Here is a 25,231-nt window from a genome sequence, read left to right on the forward strand (position 1 = left end):
TCCCAAGAGTCATAACAGTAGTAATCAAACAGCAATCTATCCCCATGCCTGAAATCAGGCTTGTGATCTGTAAACAGGAGTAGGTAACCAATATAATCCTGTTTTGTAGGTGAGAGGGCGCTTGCAACCTTCTGATTGAGTTAGATAGTTGGAGGCTGAGAGTTGACTTACCTCTGTCTTATTAAATATCGGCATCTGTAAGATAGTACTTAAGCTAGTACAACGTAGGCAGGGGAAGCAAACCACTTAGAGCCTCTCCCAGCTCTGCCTGTGGGACTTCGCTGGGAACATGGCAGAGCTCAGTTTGCCTTGCTGCTCACTGAGCAGGAAAGGAAAGCGTTTATCATCAGAGATTCAGGTTCATCAAATATTTAGTAAGTGTTCATTATCTGCAGTCAGTCTCTTACCCCCTTACTGCGCTGAACAGTCACAGCCACCCTGTGAGTAGCTACTTGAGGTGTCTGTTTGTCTTGTGAACTTTTTGTTGAATGACAACAATGGCATCTGTTTTTGCAGATCAGCAAAATCCAGCTGCATAGAGGCTCAGTCATATGCCAGAGGTCGCCCAGAGCTCACATTAGTAGAGTAGAAGCCTCTGCCCACCAGTGCAGACTTTCCAGGGCACCGCAGCTCTCTGTAGGACACGTCAGTGAGTCTCCAGGAGTGGTGATGAGTGTCGGCTCAGAACAGCACCCAGAACCGGCTGTCCTTTCTTCGTATCCTTGGTAGTGGCTGGAGCACTGGTTTATGAGCTGCCAGGGGAGAAAGTGTTTTTTGTTTGTTTGTTTGTTTGTTTTTTTATTTCATTCTTTTAGCAGTTTGTAGTTCTGTTTATGGACTCTTAAAAAATACATACCTTTAGGCAATAATGACCTGCTTTGTCTAGTTTATACATAATTGCTCTACAGATTTCTGAGTTATCTTCAGATACTCAGGATTGCTTTCATTTGGAGTCCAAAGCTTTGCTCTCTGTTTCTGGAACTGCAGAGTTTCTGCTGTTTTTGGCCCATACCACAACTTTTTTTCAGAAAGGCCTTTAGGCATTTTTTTTTTTTTTGCTTTGTTTTGTTTTTTAAAGAAAGCCTGTGAATCTTAGGTGGTTGGTCTTAGCTGAGAGAACAGTGGTGAGAGTAAATGGAACTGCTGGGTCATAATGCCTTTTTTTGTTTCTTTTTTTAAAGCACCCAGTTCATTGCTTTTCACTGTGTTCACAAAGTTGTGCAACTATTACCACAATTTCAGAACATTTTCAGAGGAGACCCCTTATCTCTGCAGTCACTTCCTTATGTCCTCCCAGTCCCCCAGCCCTAGGTGACCCCCAAACTGCTTTTTGTCTGTAGATTTTCTTACTCAGAACACTTTATATAAATGGAATCCTGTAGTGTCTGGTCTTTTGTGATTAAATAGTTTTGTTCACTTAGCATGATGTTTTGAAGGTTTATCCATATTGTGTAGCTTGGATCAGAATTTCATTCCATTTTGTTATAATCATAAGGCTTTTCCCAATTTTCAGTAATGGATAATAGTTCTTACCTCCAGGCAACATAGGGGAGTTGGGTTTACTCTACATATAATAGGATACTTTGTCATATTAAAGCTATTGCTGTGATTCATTTTGAAGAGGGGTTTATTAACCTGGGGAATATAGACCCCAATGACTGGCCTTCAGGATGTTCCGAACCCTTTGTAATTATTTACAGGTTTCATGTTCCCAGATATTTTTTCGGTGGGGGGTGTTTGGGGACCTATGGGTTTTAGCCTTTGTTGAAAGATAATTTTCAAAAAAAGGTAAAATCATGACACTGATACAAATATAAAACAAACACACATTAAAATTTTTATTTTGCTTATAATGAGGAAACCTGGAAGATGTTATAATTGTTTCAAGGAAAGGTCTAAAGAACAAACACATTTATAGGTCACGCATATTAAAATGAATATGTAAAGAGCACCCAAACTGGTTTCTTCCCTAGTGAAGAGGGAAGTCACGTGAACCATTACCAGACCTGGCAGATTTTACATGTTTATAGATAAAGAATAGTTTAAATTGCTGTAATTACATACAACTTAAAGGGTTGTACAATAACTTCCTTACAGTCAAAATCAGGTAACCTAAGGGAGGTCCTAGATAATGTATAATTTTCCATTGGAAGCACACATCTTCTTCTGCACTTTCAACAGGTTATCAAAAAAGTCAGAAACTTTTCCCAGTGTTACTATTAAACTTGGACCTTTCTTCACTTTTTAAAAAGTAGCTTCTTTGTGACTAGGTTTTGAAAGCAGATTTTCCAATGGGTGTTTATATTCCCTGATGGCTGGTTAGAGACCCAGGGACAGGTCTTTGATTTGTGCTTTTGAATAAGGTTACACGTTAGGAATCTCCAGAGAAGGAGCCTTTGTGGCTTAACTTAGGTTAAGCTTCCCAGCACAGATTCAATGTTTCTTGTCTCTCATAGCAGCATGATGGTGGAAATGGAGATTTCTGAACTATAATATGGAAAAGGTAAGCATCTGAGCTCAGTGACAAAGGTAGAAATCCTATCAGTAAATAAGGATGGTAAGGGAGAGGCCATGTGACTCCTTCCCCAGCTGGGATATTTGCAGGGAAGTCAAGACTTCCCCTTAATGTGTGAAGAATACGGGATTATTTCTGCTGCTCCTTATTTGTAATCCAAGGAGTTCCCATTAATTGACCAGAGGATAGTGAACTCCTTTTGTACTTTGAAAGGTAGCTTATATGTACGTGCAGTCATTTAGCTACTACTGTAAAAGGCTCTGGAAGTTCGTAGCTGTCAAGTTTGAACAGACCTCCCCCCACTACCACCATCTTCCCTCCTTGCGTTTGGGTGAGAATGTTTTCAGCAAGGCTCTTACCTCAGCATCCCTCAGCCTGTGCCCCGGCTTACTGAACTTGGTTTCCTGCATGTTAGCTTTCTCCTGGTTGAAGCTTGCATGGGTGCCTTTCTGATGCATCACAGAAGAGAAGGGCTCCAAGTCTTCAGTGACAGAATTTGCATCAGTCTTCACTCAGTGTCTTTACCCCCAACACAAGTAAATAAATGCAGAATTTACACACCCGTTTGGCAGTGTTTAGGGCTGTCATCACCGTTTATGAGCTCAGAAGCTTTGGTCTTCCATGAGTACACTTCTAGCGCTGCACGTCTGTCCCCTTTCTGAGGCCAGGATTATGTCTCAGTGATGGTCAGGGGCTTGTCTGAATTCTCCAGTGCTTCTCCAGTGCTAAGTGCAGAGCAGTTAGACGTGTTAAGTGGTATGGAGCAGTACAGCTGTACCTCTGGCTCTTGAGGCGTGGCTGGCAGGGCAAACATGGACCGTTAAGCTCGTTGCGATGACCTCCACACATGTGGTGGAATTTTGGAAGAAGTATATGGTTTGTTCTTTACCACCTAAGAAATGATGATTCAGTCCCTTCAAAAAGTTCTGTAATGCAGTCAGATGACTGTTTGGTTTTGTTGCTCAGTTCTTACTTCTTTAATGACCCAAGGGAGTTTTTCCTTTGGGCTTGTGATCTGGTTTTGCTGATAAACTTTAATGCCTTTTAAGGTTCCAAAAACAATAGTGTTTTCTTACCTGTTTACTTTGCACTTTGAAGTTCTGTGGAATATGATATGAAAGGGAACCAGATTTAATTTGCTTTGTTTTCTGTGTTTTTAGGGCAGAAGTGTATAAGAATGACTACATTAACTCTTTGGTGTCTTCTGTGTCTTAGCTCTACTCCTTGACCTGAGTCCCAGGCTTTAAATACCCTCTGATCTTGAGACATTAAGGCAGAGAGGGTGAACTCGGTAAGACAGGTCTTCTTTTCCTCAGCAGCCCATTCCTGCTTTAAAGTTCGGATTTCTGGCTCTTGGGGAAAAACTATAGAGTGGTGAGGTGTGTAGTTGTATCGGGTATAAAGAAAGTGGAGGGAAAAAGAAAACCAGTGCTTTTTGTCTGCAGCGTTGCAGGGTGGGAGATTTTGATTCCCATTAGTATTTGGCTTAAGGATAAAAGCAGGGAGCAGTGTGTGGTCTTGTGCACGATGTGGCCGGGCCCTCACTGAAACTTCCAGGAACACTTGGCGATGTTAAACAGTCATCTGAAAGATGGATAGCCACAAAGTGTGGCGACTGAGTCTCAGTCATTTTTCTTTTACCACAGCAGGGGATGGGGAAGTCATGTGAGCTTCGGCCTCAGTGTGTTCATCTCTGAGGGGTGGAGAACGGCCCTGTGCTAGTCTTGAAACTCCCTGCTGCCTCCGGCGGCCAATGACGTGAGGTGCGTTGTGAGTTCATCTGAATGGTGCTGGTGTGTGCCGGCTGGTTACAGATACGTGCCCTTGTCCTCCTCGGGTTTGAGCCTCTGCCACCAGGAGAGGTGTGGGAGAGGCGAGACAGGATCTTCCCTAGGACCGTACAGAGCAGTCCTAGTGGATGCAGTATTAGAATTATTTCACTTTAGTTGAACCAATAGATCTCGTGTTTCCGCCGTGTTGAAGGTGTTATAGGAGATATAAAAATTATGCCTTCTCTGTTGTTTGTATTCTTATCAGCACTTGGTGCCGTAGAGAGGTCAGGTCTGGAAACAGTTACTTGGTCGTTCTCCCCCACCAGGGCTGACAGCTCTGCCTCTGGGACGCGTTAACTCACAGTGCAATTGGCTCATGCTGCTTGGTGCTGATTGACTCTTGAGAAATAACCCGAGCTGAGGCACACGGAAATGCAGAGCAGTCACCGTGCTGGGATAGGGAGGTGAAGCTTTTGTAGCAAAGCAACTTTCCCAGAATCCCAGTTTCAGAGTGACCCTGCAGTGATATTGATAGGAATCACTGTTCTGAATTTTCCCTCCTGCAAGTGACAGACTTAAACTTGAACCCGGGTCTTCGTCGTGGCCGGCAGCCCTCATTTGGATGAGCAAGCATTTGGAGGGGCCCAAGCTGTGATGGGAACCGAAGAAAACTAGGGAAACTAGTTCGTGGGCACTTTAGCTTTGACCCAAAAAACCTTCGCAGACTTTGTGCTGGGTAATAATCAACTGAGCAAAATTGCTACATTTTCTTTGGCGAGAAATCCATGTCTCTGTCAGAAATTATTAGTAGAGTCAATCATTCTGACAGTGGGAATGTTTTTCTCTGATGTTTAGCCTGATTTTCTTTGATGTGGGAGGGTCAGGAAGCAGAACATATGTTGGAATAACTTGCTGGTTCCTCTGCTTAGCCTCACAGCATTTTGGTTTCCTTGAGTTCTCTTCTTTCAGGTCTGATTCCTCCAGTTAATGTTTAGTTACATATGGTGTCGTGGAGCCCTAACTCCGTGTTTTAGTTCTCACTTTGCTCCTTATTACTTGCTATAGAGCAAACTTACCCTATCTTGATTTCACTTTTTGCCACCTATGAAGTGAAACCGTTTATTCTTTTTTTTCTCAAATCATTTATTCTTTTTTATTTATTTATTAGAGAGTGAGAGATTGCAAGAGCGCACAAGTTGAGGGGGGGCTGAGGGAGAAGCAGACTTCCAGCTGAGCAGGGAGCCTAATGGGGGGCTCGATCACAGGACCCCGGGATCATGACCCATGCCGAAGGCAGATGTCTAACTGACTGAGCCACCCTGGCGCCTGTGAAACATTCATTTTTTTTTTTTTTTTAAAGACTTTATTTCTTTATTTGAGAGAGAGAGAGGGAGAAAGAGAGTATGAGAAGGGAGAGGGTCAGAGGGAAAAGCAGACTTCCTGCCAAGCAGGGAGTCCGATGTAGGACTTGATCCTGGGACTCCAGGATCACGACCTGAGCCAAAGGCAGTCGCTTAACCAACTGAGCCACCCGGGTGCCCTGAAATATTCATTCTTAATCTGAGAACCTCATGAGGCTATAAAGTACACATAAAGTAATGTGAAACCTGGTTAAAAATTTAAGTTATATAAATATCACTGGGTATTCTTTACAAATGAGTTAATGCTTTTAAGTGCTTCACCTTTTCCTGTGCGTGTTTATCATGGCCCCTGGGGCCTTCCCCATCTTCAATCTAGTCCCTCTGTGATCAGGGGTTCATCTAGTCTCGGAGATTTGAAGGGAAGAGAAAGTTACAAGTGAAAACAAACTGGTGATCTCTGATCCCTATAAGATAACGCTGTGGGGATAGTAGGTGCTCAGACACTAATTGTCCTGTGGCGGAAAAAGTGGAGAGCAGTAGACATGTGTGTAGTGCAGGCAGCGTAGCCCTGAGATCTTCTCGTAAAGTGTGGGAGGCAGCGCAGGGAGCCGCCCGAGCTGAGATGCCCAAGCTGTTGAACAAAGCCGGTACAGATGGTTCGCCCTGCAAGATGATGGAGAGAGGATTGTTGTTATTTGTAGTAGCTCCGAGGAAGGAAGCGCTGTCTGCCAGATGGATTTTCTCTTTCAGTCCTATCCATTCTTAGAGTGTTTCTTCTAGTATGCATTGGTCAAAATCACTGGGCAAGAAATATCACTGCCTAATTGGCTGTTGGCCAAGTGCAGTTCTAGTTCTCAAAGAGGGTTTTTTGGGGGAAGGGTGTGGGTAGTGCCGCTGAGGGAAGTTTGCCTGTGGAGTCTTCTCTCCTGGAGGGATGTGGGAACTGAAAGAGTGAGCGGTCGCTGGGAGTAGCTGTGGGCTGGGACCAGTAGGGGAGGAACCTGTGATGGAAGGATTCAGCATCTCTTCAACTGACCATTAGCTCATGACGTCATAATGCCGGACTCACAAACGTGAAGAGAATAAATCTTAAGAGCAAAAACCACTGAGAATGTGGAGAGTGTAACATACCTCCAGTTAACTCCCACTTCTGTGTTACACAAGTGTATTCTCTATTCGGAGAAGCCAGGAGAAGACTCACAGTAAGGCCCTGCTTTTAAACCTGAAGGCTGTGATCCATTCAGAGGGATGCAGAATCAAGTTAGTGGTTTGAACATTTAAAAAAGAGAACGAAGAAAGAAGAGAAAAAAATGTACGTGCAGCACAAGTAACAGATGTTAGATTTTATTTTGGAAACCTTTGTTTTGGTTTCCTACCATTCTGTTGCTGTGTGCTAGGTGGTTGTAAAATACACTTTGCAGGTCTGGAATGGAAAAGTGTGGATCTGGTGGTGCCTGGGCAGCTCAGTCAGCTAAGCCTCAGCCTTTAGCTCAGGATGGAGCCCCGCATCAGGTTCCCTGCTCAGCAGGGAGTCTGCTCTCCCTCTCCCTTTGCCCTTCCCCCTGCTCGTGCACCCCCCCAAATAAATAAATAAAATCTTAAAAAAAAAAAAAAAGGAAAAGTATGAAGTCCTGTGGTCTAAAAATTAACATGCAGGGGCACCTGGGTGGCTCAGTCGATTAAGCATCTTGACTCTTGATTTTGGCTCAAGTCATGATCTCAGGATTATGGGATTGAGGCCCATGTTGGGCTCCAAGCTTGGCATGGAGCCTGCTCGAGAGTCTCTCTCTCTCTCTGTCTCCCTCTGCCCCTTCCCATCTCCTCCTTTCTCTCTCAAAAAAATAAAAATAAAAAAAATAAAAAGGCACATGTCCCAAATTTACAGAATTTGTAGACTTTCACTATTGTGTTACTTTTATATGAAAGTGTCTTGCTCCTTTGAAGTGATTTGGGGGTTGGAAGAGTACAGTATGATTGGGACTAAGAGGGCCACTAAGTTCCCATAAATCCTAGCTGCCGCCTTTTGTCTGATAATGATTAGGATTATAGAGTACTATTTTGGTGGTTTGTAGGCATCAGCTAAAACTTAATCATTAGATGGGAAATTGGAAAGAATTAAGAAGAGAAGAGCCAGTTAGTTTATTCATCTTTGACAGTAGCTCCTTAAAGTAGTTACCCTTTTGAATCTTTATATTTTATCTTTCTATTTTAATAAGATTTACGGTATTCTTTGTCATCATTTTAAATATGCTAGTGAGCAAAGTGTTTTATTTTGGTTTTCTCCAGGGGAATACATTCCCAATCTGATAACAAACTGCAGAGGAAGGAATGCTTTCCTTGTAGAAATTTTACCAAAATTGCTCTGTTCAGGGTTGGAGGTACATGCCCACATGTACCCCCCCCCACACACACAGATGCACATCTACACAGACACAATTTCTTTCTTGTGTGACTGTTATCCTATGTCCCTTCCTCTAGGTGAAGGGCAGAGGCACATATTGGTGAAGAACTTACCTGGAGGGCACGACAAGCCAGTGGCCTTCACAGATGTCCACTTGTGGTTCTTTTGTTTCCAGAGACAAATGTGTGGATTAGGTTGAAATAAAAGCCCAAATATTGACTATTAACACATATGCAGGTGTATATTGACCCCCAAAAATGTACTTCTGTAAACAGGAAGACATGGTGGGAAGTAGTAATTGTAATGATATTATGTTCTTGTGCTGTTTCTAAGTGTGTTTATATCTGTAGTCATGACCTACTTCTACCATTTTAGTTTGCTCTGAACTGTACATATATCCAGGGTAGGTTCTGCCAAAAACACAACTTGTGAGAAGGAAGTTCGTGGGATGGCACTGGATGGTAACGTGTTAAGTGACCATCTGCTTATGGACACTTAGAATGAAGAACAGGAAAGAACCCTGATCCCTGAGCTGGCGGCCCGGGCTTGGACACAGCCTCTGTGGCTAGGCTTAGCATGGCTGTCTCACCGCGGGGCCTCTGTTTGTGCACTTGCAAATGTGGCCTTGATCTCTAGGGTTCCCTTCAGCATTGGGATTGTATGCTTCTCTAGGGCTGCCGTGTTGCATCAGGCCCCGGCCTGAGGCTTGTGCCACATGCAAGGCCCCAAGGAGCTGCCTCATCCTTTTTTCCAAGGAGATGGTGTGCATTAGCCCCAGAGCCCTATAAAGCCATGAGCTCTTAGTGCCAGGAGGTGTTTATTCACTGGGGATGGAACCTAGGTTGTTTGTGGTAACCAGCAGGACCTTGGGCTGAGGCTAGGACTTGATTTCTGTGACCATCTAGTTGTCTACCAGACAGCTTACTAGGACCTTTCCAAGGCCAGCAGCATTCTGTCTTTGGAGAAGGAGAATATAGAAACAGATCTCTTTCTAAGGAGATATATTTAAGGACTTGGAATTTAAGGACTCCCATTATCCTCTTAGAGCAATTACCAAGAAAATACGTTCTCACTGAAATGTAATTTTATAAATGTTAGAAAGGAATGCGTTCATATCTTAATAGGCTTTGTAAAACTTAACACAGATTACATTTGCTGATTCTTTGCTCTCTCCCTGATACTAGTTATATTACTTTTTGTTATGTGCTGTGAAAAATTGATATCTACAGGCACCTTTTGACCTAGGTAAGCTCTATTTTCTGGGTAAATTAGGAACTAGGATCACAGGAGAAGATGATTTGCATGATTATTTCTTCTGTCATTCCATTTGTATACATTATTCATTTCATGTATTTATTATTATTTAAAGTAGTCTCCATGCCCAGTGTCGGGTTTGAACTCATGACCCTGAGATCAGAGTCGCATGCTCTGCTGACTGAGCCAAACAGATACCCCATATATACTATTTAACCATTTGGTTTCGTCCTAGCCTTAACACTAGAAGATTTCTTCATAATGATGGAAATAAGGACACACCTCTGCTGATGGGTAGGCTCTTCTGGTCTTCCCCAGGTCCTGACCGACACTGTCACTGCTGGGCAGGATTGAGGCTGTTGATAGCAACAGTGGACTCTGGGGAGTGGCCAAGAACTATGAGGGGGGTTGCAGATCAGCTGGGTTTCCATGGCTGGCCCTCTAGGGAACCTAGCACTTGCCCGATGTTAATGACCTTACACTGCAGCCTAATTGCTAAGGATAGAAATGTTTTCAATAAACATTTGTTGAGTGCCTGTCCTCCTCGGCTTTCATGCTCCTACTAGAACACTGCAGGTAGATATCCAACAGGAACATAACTCAAACCAGTATCATTATCTTTATCGCAAAATCTCCTTTACCTTCTTCAGTTTCCCTTTCTCTTCTAGTCTGCTGGGCTTAGTGCTGACACCACTCACCTGCTCTCTCAGACTTAAACTTGAACATTTGGAATTACGTGTACTCTTCCCACTCCATACTTCCTGTATCTGAAGTTAGCAAACCCTGTTTGTGCCACCTCCAAAAGGGGTTTTTAATCTGTGCTGCTTTTCAGCCCCAGTGTCATACTGCTTAAGGTCAAACCTAGTTTGTTTCTCCCCTGAACTGTTTCAGCAGTCCTCTTAACTGGGATTTGTGTTTCTGAACTCTGTCCTCTCCTTCATCTCCCATCAAGTTATCTTTAAAAAAAAAAAAAAGTACTCTCCTGATTAACAACCTTTTGTTTGCTCTTGTGTTTCTGCATTTTTTTTTTTTTTACACTCAACATTATGTTCTAGAAATTTTTCTAAGTAGTTCATTTAGATTTTTCTTTCAGATGCTGCATAGTATGAATACATTAGGTATGTATTATAGATTGTTTCGCATGGACATTTGTGGTATTTATATTTCACTGTTACAGAGAAGCCTGAAATGACTATCCTTGAACCTGTCTCTGTGCACAATGAAAAGCAAGTAGATACCAAAAAGTGGAATATATGGGTCAAAATGAATGTACATTGAAAACATCAATAGATACTAACAAATTGCTTTATAAAAAGTTCCTATCAAATTATATTTCCACTCTCCATGTTTTTTTTTTAAGACCATTTTTAATCTGGACCTAGTTTACTTCTGCGAGCCTCTCTTCTGCGACTGACGTGTTGACACGCGTGCTGGGTCGCCGCCGGCTACCCTCCAAGTGTTTGTGGAGCACTTGCTGTGTGCTGGGGGCCTAGTGCTGATGACACACGTAGCTCCCTGTCCTCAACGCTGCTCGCACTATGCAGAACTTTTTTGCTGTTCCTAGACTTTCTTTATGCATTTGCAGTTCCTCTTCTCTTCCTGGTTATGACTTTTTTTTTCTTTTAACTTTTCTGCCAAGAGAATTTTCCTTGGTAGTTCTTTTACCCTTCTAATATCATCTTCCCTGTCTCCTGTTAGGTAGAGTTGGACAGGCCTTTTTTCTTAGTGGTCTCTTTTAGCACTTTACTTCAGTACTTTAAAAAAATATTTCTTTTCTTTAGGGGAGAGAGAGAGAGAGAGCGCGCCTGCGAGCATGGGGTGGGGGCGGGGCAGGCAGAGGGAGAGGGAGAAACATGGTCTCCCCTGAGCAAGGGACCTGGATGTGGGGCTTGATCCCAGGACCCTGGGATCATGACCTGAGCTGAAGGCAGATGCTTAACTGACTAAGCCACCCAGGCGCCCCCTTAAATACTTTTTATCCTGAAGAGTTTACATGTATATGTCTGCCAGTGTATGTTTTCATGTGTATGCCTGTGTAGGCACACACACGCACACACACGCGTACACACACACCCCCCTTTCCCATTAGACTGTAAGCTCAGTGAGGGCAAAAACTTGTGGTGTTTATCTTAAGGCTCCAGCACTGGGGATGCTTAGTAAACATGGAATAAGCCAGTGAGGAACAAACTTGTCAGATGAACCAGTTTTGGGGCTTGGGGAGATGACACATATATCTGATGGGCGTTGAAGGACTCAGGCCTCAAGCACAGTGAGGAAGATAAAAACAGAGGAGTAGGCCAAGTGCAGGCCACCTGGAGCTAGGCTCTGTGGGGCGGCACAAGGGGAGACTTGAGGAGATTTGAGCGGGAGAGATTCATTCTCGTGAGGGTCTGGTAACTGATCAGGGCAGAGGACTTTATTCCTGCTCATGCTGGCTGTTGCGAGGGACACACGTAGCCGTAAGCTTCTGTCTCTGCTCTAAGAGTGTGTTAGCTAAGCTGGATGTGAGAATGGAGATTGGAAGCATCTGCTGCCTCTTTCTGTACAGCCCAAGAGCTAAGCATGATATTTTACATTGTGAAAATGGTTTTTATAAAAAGAGTATTTGGTGATACGGGCAATTCTGTGGAATGCAGATTTGAGCATCTGTAATGAACTTGTTGGAACACGGCCATGGTCATTGGCTTCCCGTTGTCTGGGGTGCTATCAGGGGCTGCTGCCACAGCAGCAGAGCCGAGTCCTTGTGACAGAGACCAGCCAGCCTGGGATGCCTGAGACTTTTCCTCTCTGGCCTCTTCAGAAGTAATCTGCTGACCTCTGGGTTAGAGGATGGGAAAGATCCAAATAAAGCAGAGCAGGAGGGGAAGATGGGCTCCGGGGAGCTAGGAGAGTGGGACGATGGATACTGTAGTCACAGTGAAGCTTCAAGACGGAGATGATGATCCCGCAGAACCTTCTGTTTTATAGACCAGGCTGAGAATCAAATACCTTGTCAAAGTCCACCTGACTCGTGAGGGCAGTGTACCCTGGAGCGCCTGGAGCAGAAGCCTGGAGGACGGTGGAGGAAGATAAGATTATTACTGGGGTGGGGCCAGATCCTGAATGGCCTTGCCCTTGAAAAATGAGAGCTGAGGAACAGATGAAGAACAGACTTTCTCTTTCTGAATGTCATGTTTCTTTTTTTTTCTTCTTATTGTATTTCTAGAAGGCTTTTGAGCCCTACTTTGAGATTTTGGAAGTGTATTGCACAAAGGCCAAGAATTATGTAAACGGACATTGCACCAAGTATGAGCCCTGGCAGCTCATTGCCTGGAGTGTCCTGTGCACCCTGCTCGTAGTCTGGGCCTACGATTTTGTCTTCCAGCCAGAAAGTAAGTACACCTCCCCCTCTCCTGGAAAGGTACAGTGGAGTCTCACCGGCCTTAGAACTCATGGCTGATGGATTGGATGAATTTCTTGCCTTCTGATTTGGTTCTGGTTTTTTAAATCTATTTAAACGGGAGTGGGACATTATCTTCTGACCATGAAGCTATAGTAGGAGTCCATACGTAAAGTTATAATAGCTACTCTCATGTGTCTGTTACTGCTCTTGTTGATCCTTCTGGATTTGAAGTTTGCCAAAAACTCCCAAGAAAGTAGTTACTGTAAGGATCCGCAGGTATCTCAGAGCATGGCTTAAATTAACTTTCTCATTTTTAGTTTCTTGCCTAGAACATAATTGCATACCCTGGAGTTCCCCAAGCAGGAATTTATTGCGTTCATTTTAGGCCATCTTTTCAGTATAGATTATGGGAAATTGAAACAGCACTCCTGCAGTGACCCTACGAGTATGCGCTGTGTGCCAGGCACTGTACTGAGCTCTGGGGTTGTCTGCACAAGTCATACAGGGTCCCTGTCCTCTTGGAGTTAAACACGGATGTCAGGGGACAGTGTACTTCGAACTTCCAGGCAGCAGGGTAGTGCACTACTACTCAGGGAGCCAAACTGACATGGGGAAGAGGAGGCCACTTCTCAGGGAGTGCAGAGGAAGATGAGAAGTCTATTAGTTATGGGTTTGTAAGTCCTCCATCCTTCCCAGCCTGGTTGCCTGTTCCCTCCTTGTGAATTGTTTCCTCCTGCAGGTTGTGCTTAACAAGTAAAATAGGAGTGGCGCTGGGTGTTTTAGACCTCTCCTCTGCACCCCTTCCCCATCCTTAGTAGAGTGCCTGAGTTAATTTCCTTGGGATGAAAAAACAACACCACTGAAGAGAATTGCGTGTCATATCTCATTTGTTTAAAATGTCCATGACTGTTTGCTTTTCTAATAACATCTGTTTGAAGGGGCTCTTAAACTATACTTTTCCTGCTTTTCTTCTCTCCCCCAGGAAAGTTAACTTAAAAGCCAGTTTCTTTTTTACCTGTTTACCCTGCAGATAGCCACTGAGCCATTCTAGTAACAGTTACTGTTAAGGTGCAGTAAACATTGTGCTTAATGAAGGTGGAAATGAGACCTGCTTGCCCTGTCTACATTTTAGTCCATTCTGGCTGTAAAAACCCTGTCCTCAGTTTCTGCTCCATCTTGTCCTTCCAGGTGAAGTAACTTATTCCAGAGGACTCTAAGGAGTAGCAATAAATAGACTTTTCTTCCTTTTTTTTTTATTGTGATAAAGTATTTGTACATAACATTTATTCTTTTATCCATTTTTAAGTACATTCTCATTTTTGCACAGCCATCCCTACTGTCCATCTCTAGAACTTTCTCAGCATCCCACACTGACACCCTGTACCCACTATATGATAACTCCCTGTGACCCTCTCCCCCCAGCTCCTGCTGGCCATCAGTCTGTGTACCTTTCCTTTTAAGGTGGTGCATTTATTAAAACCAACGTAAGGTTACAGATCTTGAGTTTATATTTCTTCACTATGATTAGTGTTTGCTTTAGATATTGACTTCTGTTTTTAGTTCTGCAGGCCACGGTGCCTGTGTGCATTTTGCCCACAGCCACCTTAGACCCTGGTACTTACATACCTGCCTTGTTCCAAACAGAATATACTGGCCTCCATGCATTCCGTGAGAAAATTACCCGTAGCAGTGTATTGATGGTATGTGCCATGGAAATCTTCGTAAGCCCAACTCCGAGCTATTTAAGTCCTTTTAAATACATTTTTTTCTTATTATAAAAGTAGTACAGGTTCATCGCAGAAAATTAGGCAATGCTAATAATCCATAAGAACTAAATGAAAATCTTGCTACCTAGAGCCAACCACTGTGTACACACAGGTATCTTTTCTCTGTATCTGAATCCAGTTGAACCAGACATAAAAAATGTTGTTTCAATAGGTCAGCATTTTTTTTTTTTATGTTATTTATTTATTTGACAGAGAGAGTTCACAAGCAGACAGAGAGGCGGGCAGAGAGAGAGAGAGGAAGGGAAGCAGGCTCCCTGCCAAGCAGAGAGTCCGATGCGGGGCTCGATCCCAGGACCCTGGGATCATGACCCGAGCCAAAGGCAGAGGCTTAACCCACTGAGCTACCCAGGCACCCCAGGTCAGCATTTTTGAATATCAGCAATTTCCTATAGTTTAACACATATACACACCCTACACTTTTTATTTTGTAACTTCTAACTTGAATTTTAGACACTGATCAAAATGCCTTCCCTCTAGAGATTGGGGATAACCTTGGCGGCATTGCCATTTTTTCAGTACCTTGCTCGTGGAGAGGCATTGTCCTTATCACTGAACGATTGAGTTATTTTCAGCCCATTGCCCCAGAAGAGTCTTAAAGTCTAGACTAGTGATAAATTTTGCTGATTTTCAAACTCTGAATACACGTCTAAGAGGAGAGGATAATTCTGGAACATAGGATGGACACTGGGGCAGATAAGAACTAGAAGTGTCAAGAGGATGGGAGTGAGAGCGTTGGTAGGGGTCAGCTGCTCTCAGGCGTGTTATCTCGTCCCTAATTCTGCTCTGCGATATCAGCGCATATCATTATTCTTTGACGTTGATTTAACTGTGGGATTGTCCATAGTTCATGAACAGAAATCAGAGTTATGTGGCAGGAGGAGGTGATACACTCTGCCCGTTTCTGACTGTGGCGCCTTGAGCAATGCCCTTAAGCTCTCTTAGCCTGTTTCCTCATAGTAAAATGGGCCCAAGTGTCACCCGCCTTACTTACTCATAGGGTAATGTCAGTATTGAGGAGGCCTTGTTTGTGTGAAAGGAATTTGTCACCTGTAAAGAGCCATGCTTTGGTGTCCTTACACTGCATTTCCTATTTTATTACCTTAAAACACTACAATAAACACTATAATTACTTTTCTTTATGTACTTCTGGGGACTTCTGAGATCATCTTTTTATGTTATGATCACATGATCTCTTTATTTCTAATTTCTCTGTCTCTGATCTTGTATTCTCTTCTTTTTACCTGTCCTGTTTAATCTCACAGCTGGCACACACTCCCGTCTATTCTCGCCTCCTTCACCTAGCCACATGACTACTACTGGACAAGTGACTCCCATTTACTGAGTTTTTGACCTCTTTCTTCCTCATTAGTTAATTACCTCATCTACTAAATAAGGAAGTTGTTACGAATCTTTACAACTTCAACATTGTTAGAAATGGTCAGATAATAAGCATCTTAGATATCCAATGCTAAGTCATACTCATTTGATGGCCTATTATGGTAATATTTTAAAAACTCTGTTTAGGAAGAATCTTTAATGTAGAAAAGGCTGTGACAAGAGGACACGGGGTTGTACATACCGTAAGATCGCAGCTGTATGTAGAACATAGGCCCGAGAGGAAATACTCCAAAATTTAAACAAAAAAGTAACCTACAAACAAGTGATTTCAGTCCCTTTGTCTTCTTATTCATTCTCTGTCTCAGTTCCCTGATTTTGTCCCAGATGTTATGGAGTGTTGACACTGGTGGTAGGCACTGTGGGCAAGGGGGAAAGGCAGGGTTATAGCGCACATAAAAACAAGCAGTAAAGATGCAGGGCGTCGTGTAATCAGTACCCAGGAGGCACAGACAGTCCATGCTTGTTGGAGAGTGCTCCACTGGCTAGGGAAGTTGGAGTGTCTCCATCTCCTAGAAATGTAGTAAAAGGTCACATTCATTTCCTGCCTGCACAGAAGCTAGGTCTAGATTCCTCATGGACTCATTCGGGATAACTGAGAATTTCTGTTCTGTGTTTGAAGCAGCATAGAGTCCTGGGGTTCTAGGGCTAGGAAAATTAATACTTCAGTTAAATGCCTGCTGTGTCACTGTTGTGACCTGTGGCCTTAAGCAAATTATTAATGCTTGATCCTTAGGTGCCTCCTATATTGAGTGTGAATTTATTAAAAGTTACGATGGCCTCTTTGGATGCCATGTATTTATAATTCTTGCAGTGGATAGAATCAGAATTCCGTATTTGTCCTGTGTACTGCCTGACAGAAGGGAGTCTGATTGGTGTCCGTGATACTGAAGGCCTGTTTAAGTCTGTAAGTGTTGAAAAGTTGTCAGGGGGTGTGTTGAAGAGAGACTAGAGCATAGATCCTGAAGAAAAGCAAGGCTTGGTCATTTGTGTTCATGGAGGAAAGAGAGGTGTTGGGCATCTGGAACTTTGGGAAGGTCAGCAGCTCTGCAATACGTATGTCATTTGACCTAGTGTTCTGTTCCTGGGAATTCATGCTGTAGGCACGCTGTCAGGTGTGCGGTACCTGCTGCAAGGTTATTATTCCACTGTTGTTGATAATAGGAAGTACTAGAAATAACCCAAGTGTCCTCAGGAAGGGGCTGGTTAAATTAGTTATGATACATACATATTGTGTTGGGCATCTGGAACTTCGGGAAGGTCAGCAGCTCTGCAATACGTATGTCATTTGACCTAGTGTTCTGTTAGGAACAGAACTGGGAATTCATGCTGTAGGCACACTGTCAGGTGTGTGGTACCTGCTGCAGGGTTATTGTTCCACTGTTGTTGATAATAGGAAGTACTAGAAATAACCCAAGTGTCCTCAGGAAGGGGCTGGTTAAATTAGTTATGATACATCCATATCATGGATTACTTTAGAGCTAAAAAGGTGAATGCTAGGGTGCCTGGGTGGCTCAGTCGGTTAAATGTCTGCCTTCTGGTCAGGTCATGACCACAGGGTCCTGGAATCGAGTCCCATGTCTGGCTTCCTGCTCAACGGCAAGTCTGTTTCTCTCTCTCCCCCTCTGTCCTTCCCCCTCTTGTGCTCTCTCTGTCTCTCAAATAAATAAAATCTTTTTTTTTTTTAAGATTTTATTTTTTTGACAGAGATCACAAGTAGGTGGAGAGGCAGGCAGAGAGAGAGAGGAGGAAGCAGGCTCCCTCCTCAGCAGAGATCCTGATACAGGGCTCGATCCCAGGACCCTGGGATCATGACCTGAGCCAAAGGCAGAGGCTTTAACCCACTGAGCCCCCCAGGCGCCCCTCAAATACATAAAATCTTAAAAAAAAAAAATACAGATGAATGAGGAAGCACTGAGCTTTAAGAGAATATGCCTAAATAGAGTATCAAGGTCTAGTATAGTGCTATCGTATGCTACCTTTTGTTTAAAAGGTGGGGCAAATAAGATTTTATCTTTATTATTGCTTGTATAAGCATAAAGAAATTCTAGATGGCTATTCTAGAAGTGAAGAGTAGTAGTGTTTACCTGAGGGTAGGATGAAAATCTGGGGAATCAATGAGAGAAAAACTTTTTTTTTTTTTAAAGATTGTATTTATTTATTTGATAGAGACACAGCAAGAGAGGGAACACAACAGGGGGAGTGGGAGAGACACAGGCTTTCTGTGGAGCAGAGAGCTCGATGTGGGGCTCAATCCCAGGACCCTGGGATCATGACCTGAGCCGAAGGCAGCTGTTAAATGATTGAGCCAGCCAAGTGCCCAAGAGAGAAACTTTTAACTCTGTGTGTATTTATTTAAAAAAAAATTTTTAAAGACTTTATTTATTACATATTTGAGAGAGAAAAAACAGAAGGAGACTGCACATGTACACATGAGCAGGGGGAGAAGCAGAGGAGGAGGGGGAGAGAATCTGAAGCAGACGCTGTGCTCAGTGTGGAGTCCAACTCCGGACTTGATCCCAGCAGCTTAAGATGGTGACTGGAGCCGAAACCAGGTGTCAGATGCTTAATTTGACTGGGCCACCCAGGTACCCCAGTTTTTAAAAAATTTGAACCGTGTAAATACATTACTTTTGGCAGTTTAAATTTAACGGTTTTTTAAAACAGAGAGAATACCTTTACGATCAGTAGGTGGGTGAGGTTGCAGGAGGCCCATTGAGGAGTTCATACCTTATCCTTGGGAATTTATTCGGGTAACGGAACCCTCTGTTTCTTTTAGGTTTGTGGTCAAGGTTCAAAAAGAGATGTTTTAAGCTTGTCAGGAAGATGCCTATTATCGGTCGCAAGGTAAGTGGAATCTGTGTAGGTCTCTCTGCCCTCCCACCACCCCCATGATCATGACGTCTTCTTTCTGTTTACTGAACCTAGTGTGAATTCCCCAGGGCGAGGGATGATTTTTGTTCCCCTACCCACCGGGGAACATCTGACAATGTTTGAGGATGCCTTTGGTTGTCACAACTGGAGTGGGATGCTGTTGGCTCTCAGTGGAACACAGCCAGGGGTGCTGCTAAAATCCTGTGGGGCCCAGCAGACAATTACCTGGCTCAGAATGTCTGAAGTGCCAAGATTAAGAAACCCAGCTGAACCCTCTCTCCAACCTATTTGACCAAAGGAGACAGGTGACACCTGTTGAGACAGAATTTACAATTAGGAAAGCTGACCAAAGTGGCATGATGCTTTTGAGCAGTGTTTGGCTGTGCTAACCTGAGATGTGTGTCTGGGTCAGGTACTTCCATGGTTAGGGCAGGGTTGACAGACTTTCTCCATGAAGGACCAGATAGGAAACATTCTAGGCTTTGCAGGCCATACCATATCTGTCAGAACTGTTCACATCTGCCCCTGGAGCAGGAAAGCAGCACAGGGCCATGGGTAGGTAAAGGGATGAACCTGGCTGTGTTTCCCTGAATAGCCAGGGGCTAGATCCCAGCTGTGGTCTGTGGGTCCCAGGTCTTGAACTTAGAGAGCTCTGTTCTCTTGTTCTTTGTACCTGTCTGTAGCACAGTATGTTCTCTTCTCTGTGTCCTCTGTCCCCTCACCCATGCTGAGAATGAGACTGTTACCTCTGTACCCTTCCCACCGGCTCTTTATCATAGAAGATAAATAGGGCAGGCCCCATGTGAGCCCTAAGGAAGGCGCACGGCCTCTGATGTCTTCGTCTCCCTATGTGCCCTGCCTGTCCCTCTTTCACTTTTGGCTTTCAGTTCCCTTTCCCTTTTCCCCTTTCCTGGCCAAATCAGAAGAGATGTCAGTCACCTTTAGCCTTTCTACCAAAATCCATTCAGACCCCTGCGCTAACTAACTCTCCAGTAACCATGTATTTATTTTCAGGTTCACTTCCTGACAGGGAAGCGGAAATAGTCATTGGGGTAGAAAAGGGGAATGGGAATAGATGGGCTTTTATTTGACCCTAAATCATCTTAAGCCCTAAAATGAAATTTTCTTGAGTCGTTCTAGACTTAAAGGATAGAGAGAGGGCGACCGTAGAGAGTGGACTGGATTTCAAAGGATACTAGCATTTCCCCTTTCCATTCCCTGTATTTTTTTGCTTTTTCTTCATACATTTCTCCTTCAGTTTCAGATTTTGGGACAAATAAATGCTAGGGTTCCAAAACCCGTTCTTAAATTTATAAAATAACAGAATTGGAAGGCACTTAGAAACTAAGCAGACACCTTTCATTTTTTAGAAGCAGATTTTGAGGCTCAGAGATAGTTCTTTGTTTTGAGCGAGTGTGCATGATGTGTCCCTGTCTCCTTCATTTCGCTACATTCACTTAACTCAGCTGATGGTTTGCAGGCCCGTGCTCAGCATCAGGTTCTGCTCTGGGTGCTGGGGACTAAGTCCCCAATCTGTGCGATTTTCCTGGGAAAAGCAGAAAATAGATACATGAACAAATACACAAGAATTTCATTTTGAAATAAATGCAGTGAGGAAATTAGAATATGATTGAGGCTCTGAGGCAGGCACTGGGGGAAAGGTATATGCTGTGCTTTCTAATATGATCATCATCGTTTCGTGTCTCTTCTGTTTTATTACAGCAGCAGTCTAGGCCTGTTTTATTACAGCAGCAGACTAGTCTACCTAGTCCCATGGCTTGGTCCTGCTGCGTGCTTGCCATTTAGGCAGTACAGTCCATGTACAACTTTAAAAATGCTTTCATGCCCATCACATGTCTCCCCGCTACCCTGGGCGTGGCCTCCGCTGCCTGCTGCTGCCTGCCTGCTAGCCTGGTGGGCTTGGTTCCCAGGCTCGGCTTTCCCTGCGGTTTCGCTGGGGGCCGCATCTAGGAGGCACCTCTCCTATTCTAATCCTCTACAGCTAGAGATGGGAAAGTTGCAACATTTGGGGTCAGATCTTGGGCCTCGGACATTCACAAACAGGTCGCTGAAATGGTCTTGCTGTAATGCTCACAGATCGTGGCCTGCAGCCGCTCTTTCAGGCCTGACCCTCAGTGGTCCCTTAGTACAGATATCAGCCCCTGCTGGCTTGGTGTGTTTTTAAAACTCTGCTCTGTCCTCCCCCAGCACTTTCCACCACCTGACTTTCACTCTCTGTGTCTGCTGCTACAGGGAAGTGCCGTGAGAACAGAAGTTGTTCTCACTTGTACTGCCTAGTTAGTGTGTTCTGGTCGCTGTGTCTCCTGGGCCCACAGGGGTTGTTGGGCAACGGGGAAGGGAAAGCACGGGCTTTTGCGGTGAGGATGAGGGCCAAGGAGAAACAGCCGTAGCTGATGAGCCACACGGAAAGGACCGCCACTCCCCTAGCACCGAAACCTCAGGGAGTACAGGCAGCAGACAGCCCGAGGAGATGGGAGTGCGCTCTCCCCTTGCCCCCAGCGGTCTTGTGCACACGTGTGGGGAGTTGCACAGGGCCTCCGTGTTCTGGGTGTGCTCCGTGTGTGTCTGGTGATGGAGCCCATCACTGGCACAGGCACCAGCATCCCTTCTGCACGTGGCCTATTTTCTGGCTGCCGTTCGTGGCTCCACCTTTGTTTCTTCACACACTGGCTGCTGCCAGGACCGGATATGGTCCAGATACCATGCTCACAGGTGCCGGCACTGGCTCGAGCAAACCCAGTAAAGCAGGGCTCATGTCGGGCATCCCAGAGGAAGGGGGTGGGGGAGGGAAACTGAATGCATTTTTGACTTTCAGAAAGAAAGTTGACTTTTCAGACTCCTAAGAGCCTATCTCACATGCCAGCAAAGAGCTGAGCAGCCAGCACCTCCCCGTATCTATTGAAAAAAAATACCATCCCTGTTCTGTCGCACCCGTGTGGCGCCCAGCCCAGAGTGGTTGACTCGGAGTCATAACTGGTTCTTCTGCTCCCTGGCCTGTATTTTTCTATATCCTTTTAAACTTTGCCTTTCTTCCCTTTGGAGATCCAAGAGAAGGTGAACAAGACCAAGGATGATATAAGCAAGAACATGTCATTCCTGAAAGTGGACAAAGAGTATGTAAGAGCTCTGCCCTCGCAAGGTCTGAGCGCGGCTGCAGTCCTGGAGAAGCTCAAGGAGTACAGCTCTATGGGTATGATTCTGGTCAAACGCACGCTGCTTGCTTTCCCAGTGTGGCCGGTTTGGTCCTCGTTTAATGTCGTAGGTGAAGAATGCTTTATCCCTGGAACTTACATGTTCATTGTGTCTCAGAGGCTGAATTTCTTATTATAAAAATTATGCTTAAATTCATCCTTCATCCATAAAGCAGACAAATCTTAGAGACAGTCGAACTGGAACTTGGTCCCATTTCCTTTTGTGAGCCTGAATAAAACATAGTTTGTTTCGAAAGAGAGAATATATAAGTAATAAAAATAAAATGCAGATTCATTACAGAAATTGTGAAATCTGCACAAAGGCACAAAAGAAAATTCCATCATCACAAGATAAACACAGATGAGATATACACACACACACACACACCCCTCCACACGTGTGTGTGTATATATATACATGTATGTGTATATATATATGAATTTTAATAGTGTTTTTGTGTAATAAACATACACACACAGATAGATACATATATACGCATGCATGTAAGGGAAGGATAAATATACCAAGTAGCTTAATGTTCTTAATGTTTAAGAGTGTAGCCCTGGCTGGCTGAGTTGGGGGAGCATGTGACTCTTGATCTCAGGGTTGTGAATTCAAACCCCACCTTGGATATGGAGATTACTTTAAAAAAATGCAAAGGTCTTTTAAAACAAGAGTGTCGCCCGTGGAATCAGCCTGGATTCACATCATGGTTGGGCCATTTAAGGTGTGACTTCGGGTGAATTACTTAACCTATGTCATGGTCTCTGTCTTTCTACGATGGGGATTACTTGAAAAGATGATTACAAAGATTAAATAAAGTCATACATATAAATGTATAATACCTGGCATGTAGTAAGTGCTCAATAAATGTTGACTCTTTTTTTAAAAAAAATTTTATTTGAGAGAGAGAGAGAGATAAAGCGCTAGCAGCTGGGAGAGGAAGAAGCAGACTCCCCACTGAGCAGGGAGCCAGATGCAGAGCATAATCCCAGGACCCTGAGATCATGATCTGAGCCAAAGACAGATTCTTAACTGGCTGAGCCACCCACGTGCCCCCAAATGTTGACTATTAACACAAATGCAGGTTTGTTACAGAGTAAGATTGTATTGTAAGTACTTTTAGAAAACAGGCTTTTTAGTTTGTCATAATTTTAGATTTGCAGAGAATTTGCAAATTCATACGTACAGAGGTTTCTCATACACCTGGCTTCTCCTGAAGTTAACATCTAAAGTGACCGTGATTCATTTGTCAAAATAGTAGTTGACTAAACTGCAAATTCTGTTCCTATTTTGCCAGTTTTTCCACCAATGTCCTTTTTAATGTTCTAGGCTCCAATCTAGGATACCACAGCAAATACACTGAAAAATTTCTAATTGCCATGTGTTGAGATTTTGACATTGGATAGTATAAGATTAGCTGCAGTCCAGGATTTATAGGCGATATAAAGCGGGGATCAGCCAGCTGAGACCTGGATATTAAAGATTTCATTGATCTTCAGGGCACATTCCTGTCACCATATTGCCTTGCCTTTCCTTTTCTGAGTTATTGACAGTAGCATTGGTAAAATAACAGGAAACAAAACCACATATTCTATTTTTGAAGGGCTGGTGGCCTCTGGTCTGAAGACATGCATGGGACAGTCCAGTGTCCTCTAAGGAAAGAGGGAACGTCCTATGGAATCAAGCCAGAGCTGGCTGAAAATGAGGGGTCTGTCTGGATGTTCGCTACTCATTCTTTTGCTCTCTTGCTGGAGCTGAAGAGTGTGGCTTTGTGGGGCCTGTGGCGACAGTTTTCAGTTAGCGTGTCTCTGGTAGCTTTGTCACTGCCCACTCTCAGTAGGGCACAACTGTATTGGATCAGAGGTACCTGCTACCCACATCAGCAGAATCACTGATAGAACGTAGACTGTCTTTGGAGAAGCACCTTAGACTGGAGGTGGAATTGTGGGTGGGTTTGGGGCTTGTGCGAGGCCAGGGCCACTGAGACCAGGGTGCTGATGGTGTGTTCATCATCTTGGTTTGTCTGGTCAGGGATTCAGTTCCCTGGTTCCACCTTTGATGAGAGTGTACTGAAATTTCGCACTTCGCCCTGCATTTTCCTGCCAACTCTGCTCATCGTAGTTCTCACACTTCCTTTGACTAGATAGGAAGGGGAGAAAAAAGTCAAGTTAGCCATACAGAGACCAGAAAATGAGTATAGATAAAGGAACAATTTGGTACTAGTAGAAGGCCGCTGGGGTGATCACAGCATCATTATTGGACTGTATTATTCCTGGATGCTCCTACTGTCTTTTTCACACTATTATTGGTAGTTTCATACTTTCATCTTTATTTTGCTATGATAATAAGTCTTTATTGGAATTCTTTTTCTTGATTTAACATAAGAACACCTTTGGGTTTCTACGCAAAGTTTTTTTTTTTCTTCTTTCGTACCCAGAGGTGTTTCTTTGTATTTTGGGGAGGTTCCTGCTTATTGACCCAGTGGTCTTACCTTTCTCTACAGACATCTTCTGGCAGGAAGGGAAAGCCTCCGGAGCGGTGTACAGTGGGGCTGAGGAGCTCACCGAACTCCTGGTGAAGGTGAATGCTGGCACCCCAAGGGAGCGTGTGTGGTCTGTGGCCTTCATACTACCTCAGTTTTTCTCCTTCCTTTTGTAATAAGAAAAAAAAAATACTTAAGGATAGTTGAAAAGTTTCTCTTTACCCATACATAGGTGAATATGGGTAATATTGCCAGAGACATCTTCAGTCCATAAAAAAGGACAATGTTACTTAAGTTTCCATGCTTTATCGGTGCCCCATGTAGAAGGCAGATTATTGGGGAAGGGTGTCTTGTTTCCCCATCACTTGAGGTTATTAATGACAAGACATACTTTGATGAGAAGAGAGGAGGAACAGACACTTGTCCCTCATTCCCTGTACCACCTGAGTCTCAGATCAATTGATTTTGAGAATAAGCAATAGGCTCACTCATAATTGAAATAATTCTCATATTTTTGGTTGACTTTAGGGTTGCCTGTAGCTTCTTCCTCTCCTAATCCAGTTTATTTCCTAAACTCCACTTTGGCATTGGCATTGGACTCAACAGTGTTTAAGGTCTTTGTTTGATTATGGTAACTATGAAACCGCTCCTACCTTACTAAATACTATAAGTTTGGCTCGGCTATACCTTGACATAATGCTCTGAGTTTACTTCTTAGCTTAAAAATCTTTCCACTGAAAGATGTCCACTGAAAGATAGCTTCCCGCTATCTATGGGATAAAACCCAAGCTG

At 43.8% G+C, this 25,231-nt stretch overlaps 1 protein-coding gene across 6 annotated transcripts in view; it reads left to right on the forward strand.

Moving 5' to 3' along the window:
• SGPL1 (sphingosine-1-phosphate lyase 1) overlaps positions 1–25,231 on the forward strand; it is a 67,939-nt gene that overhangs the window by 23,897 nt on the left and 18,811 nt on the right. For all 6 annotated transcript variants that reach the window (XM_032312042.1, XM_032312043.1, XM_032312045.1 and 3 more), the window contains 4 exons: positions 12,509–12,674; positions 18,647–18,714; positions 21,805–21,952; positions 24,461–24,537. In XM_032312042.1, coding sequence (XP_032167933.1) covers positions 12,509–12,674; positions 18,647–18,714; positions 21,805–21,952; positions 24,461–24,537 — 459 coding nt within the window. The remainder of the gene's footprint in view (positions 1–12,508; positions 12,675–18,646; positions 18,715–21,804; positions 21,953–24,460; positions 24,538–25,231) is intronic.

The sequence above is a fragment of the Mustela erminea genome, chromosome 14 (assembly GCF_009829155.1).
Source record: "Mustela erminea isolate mMusErm1 chromosome 14, mMusErm1.Pri, whole genome shotgun sequence".
NCBI classification, from domain to species: Eukaryota; Metazoa; Chordata; class Mammalia; order Carnivora; family Mustelidae; genus Mustela; species Mustela erminea.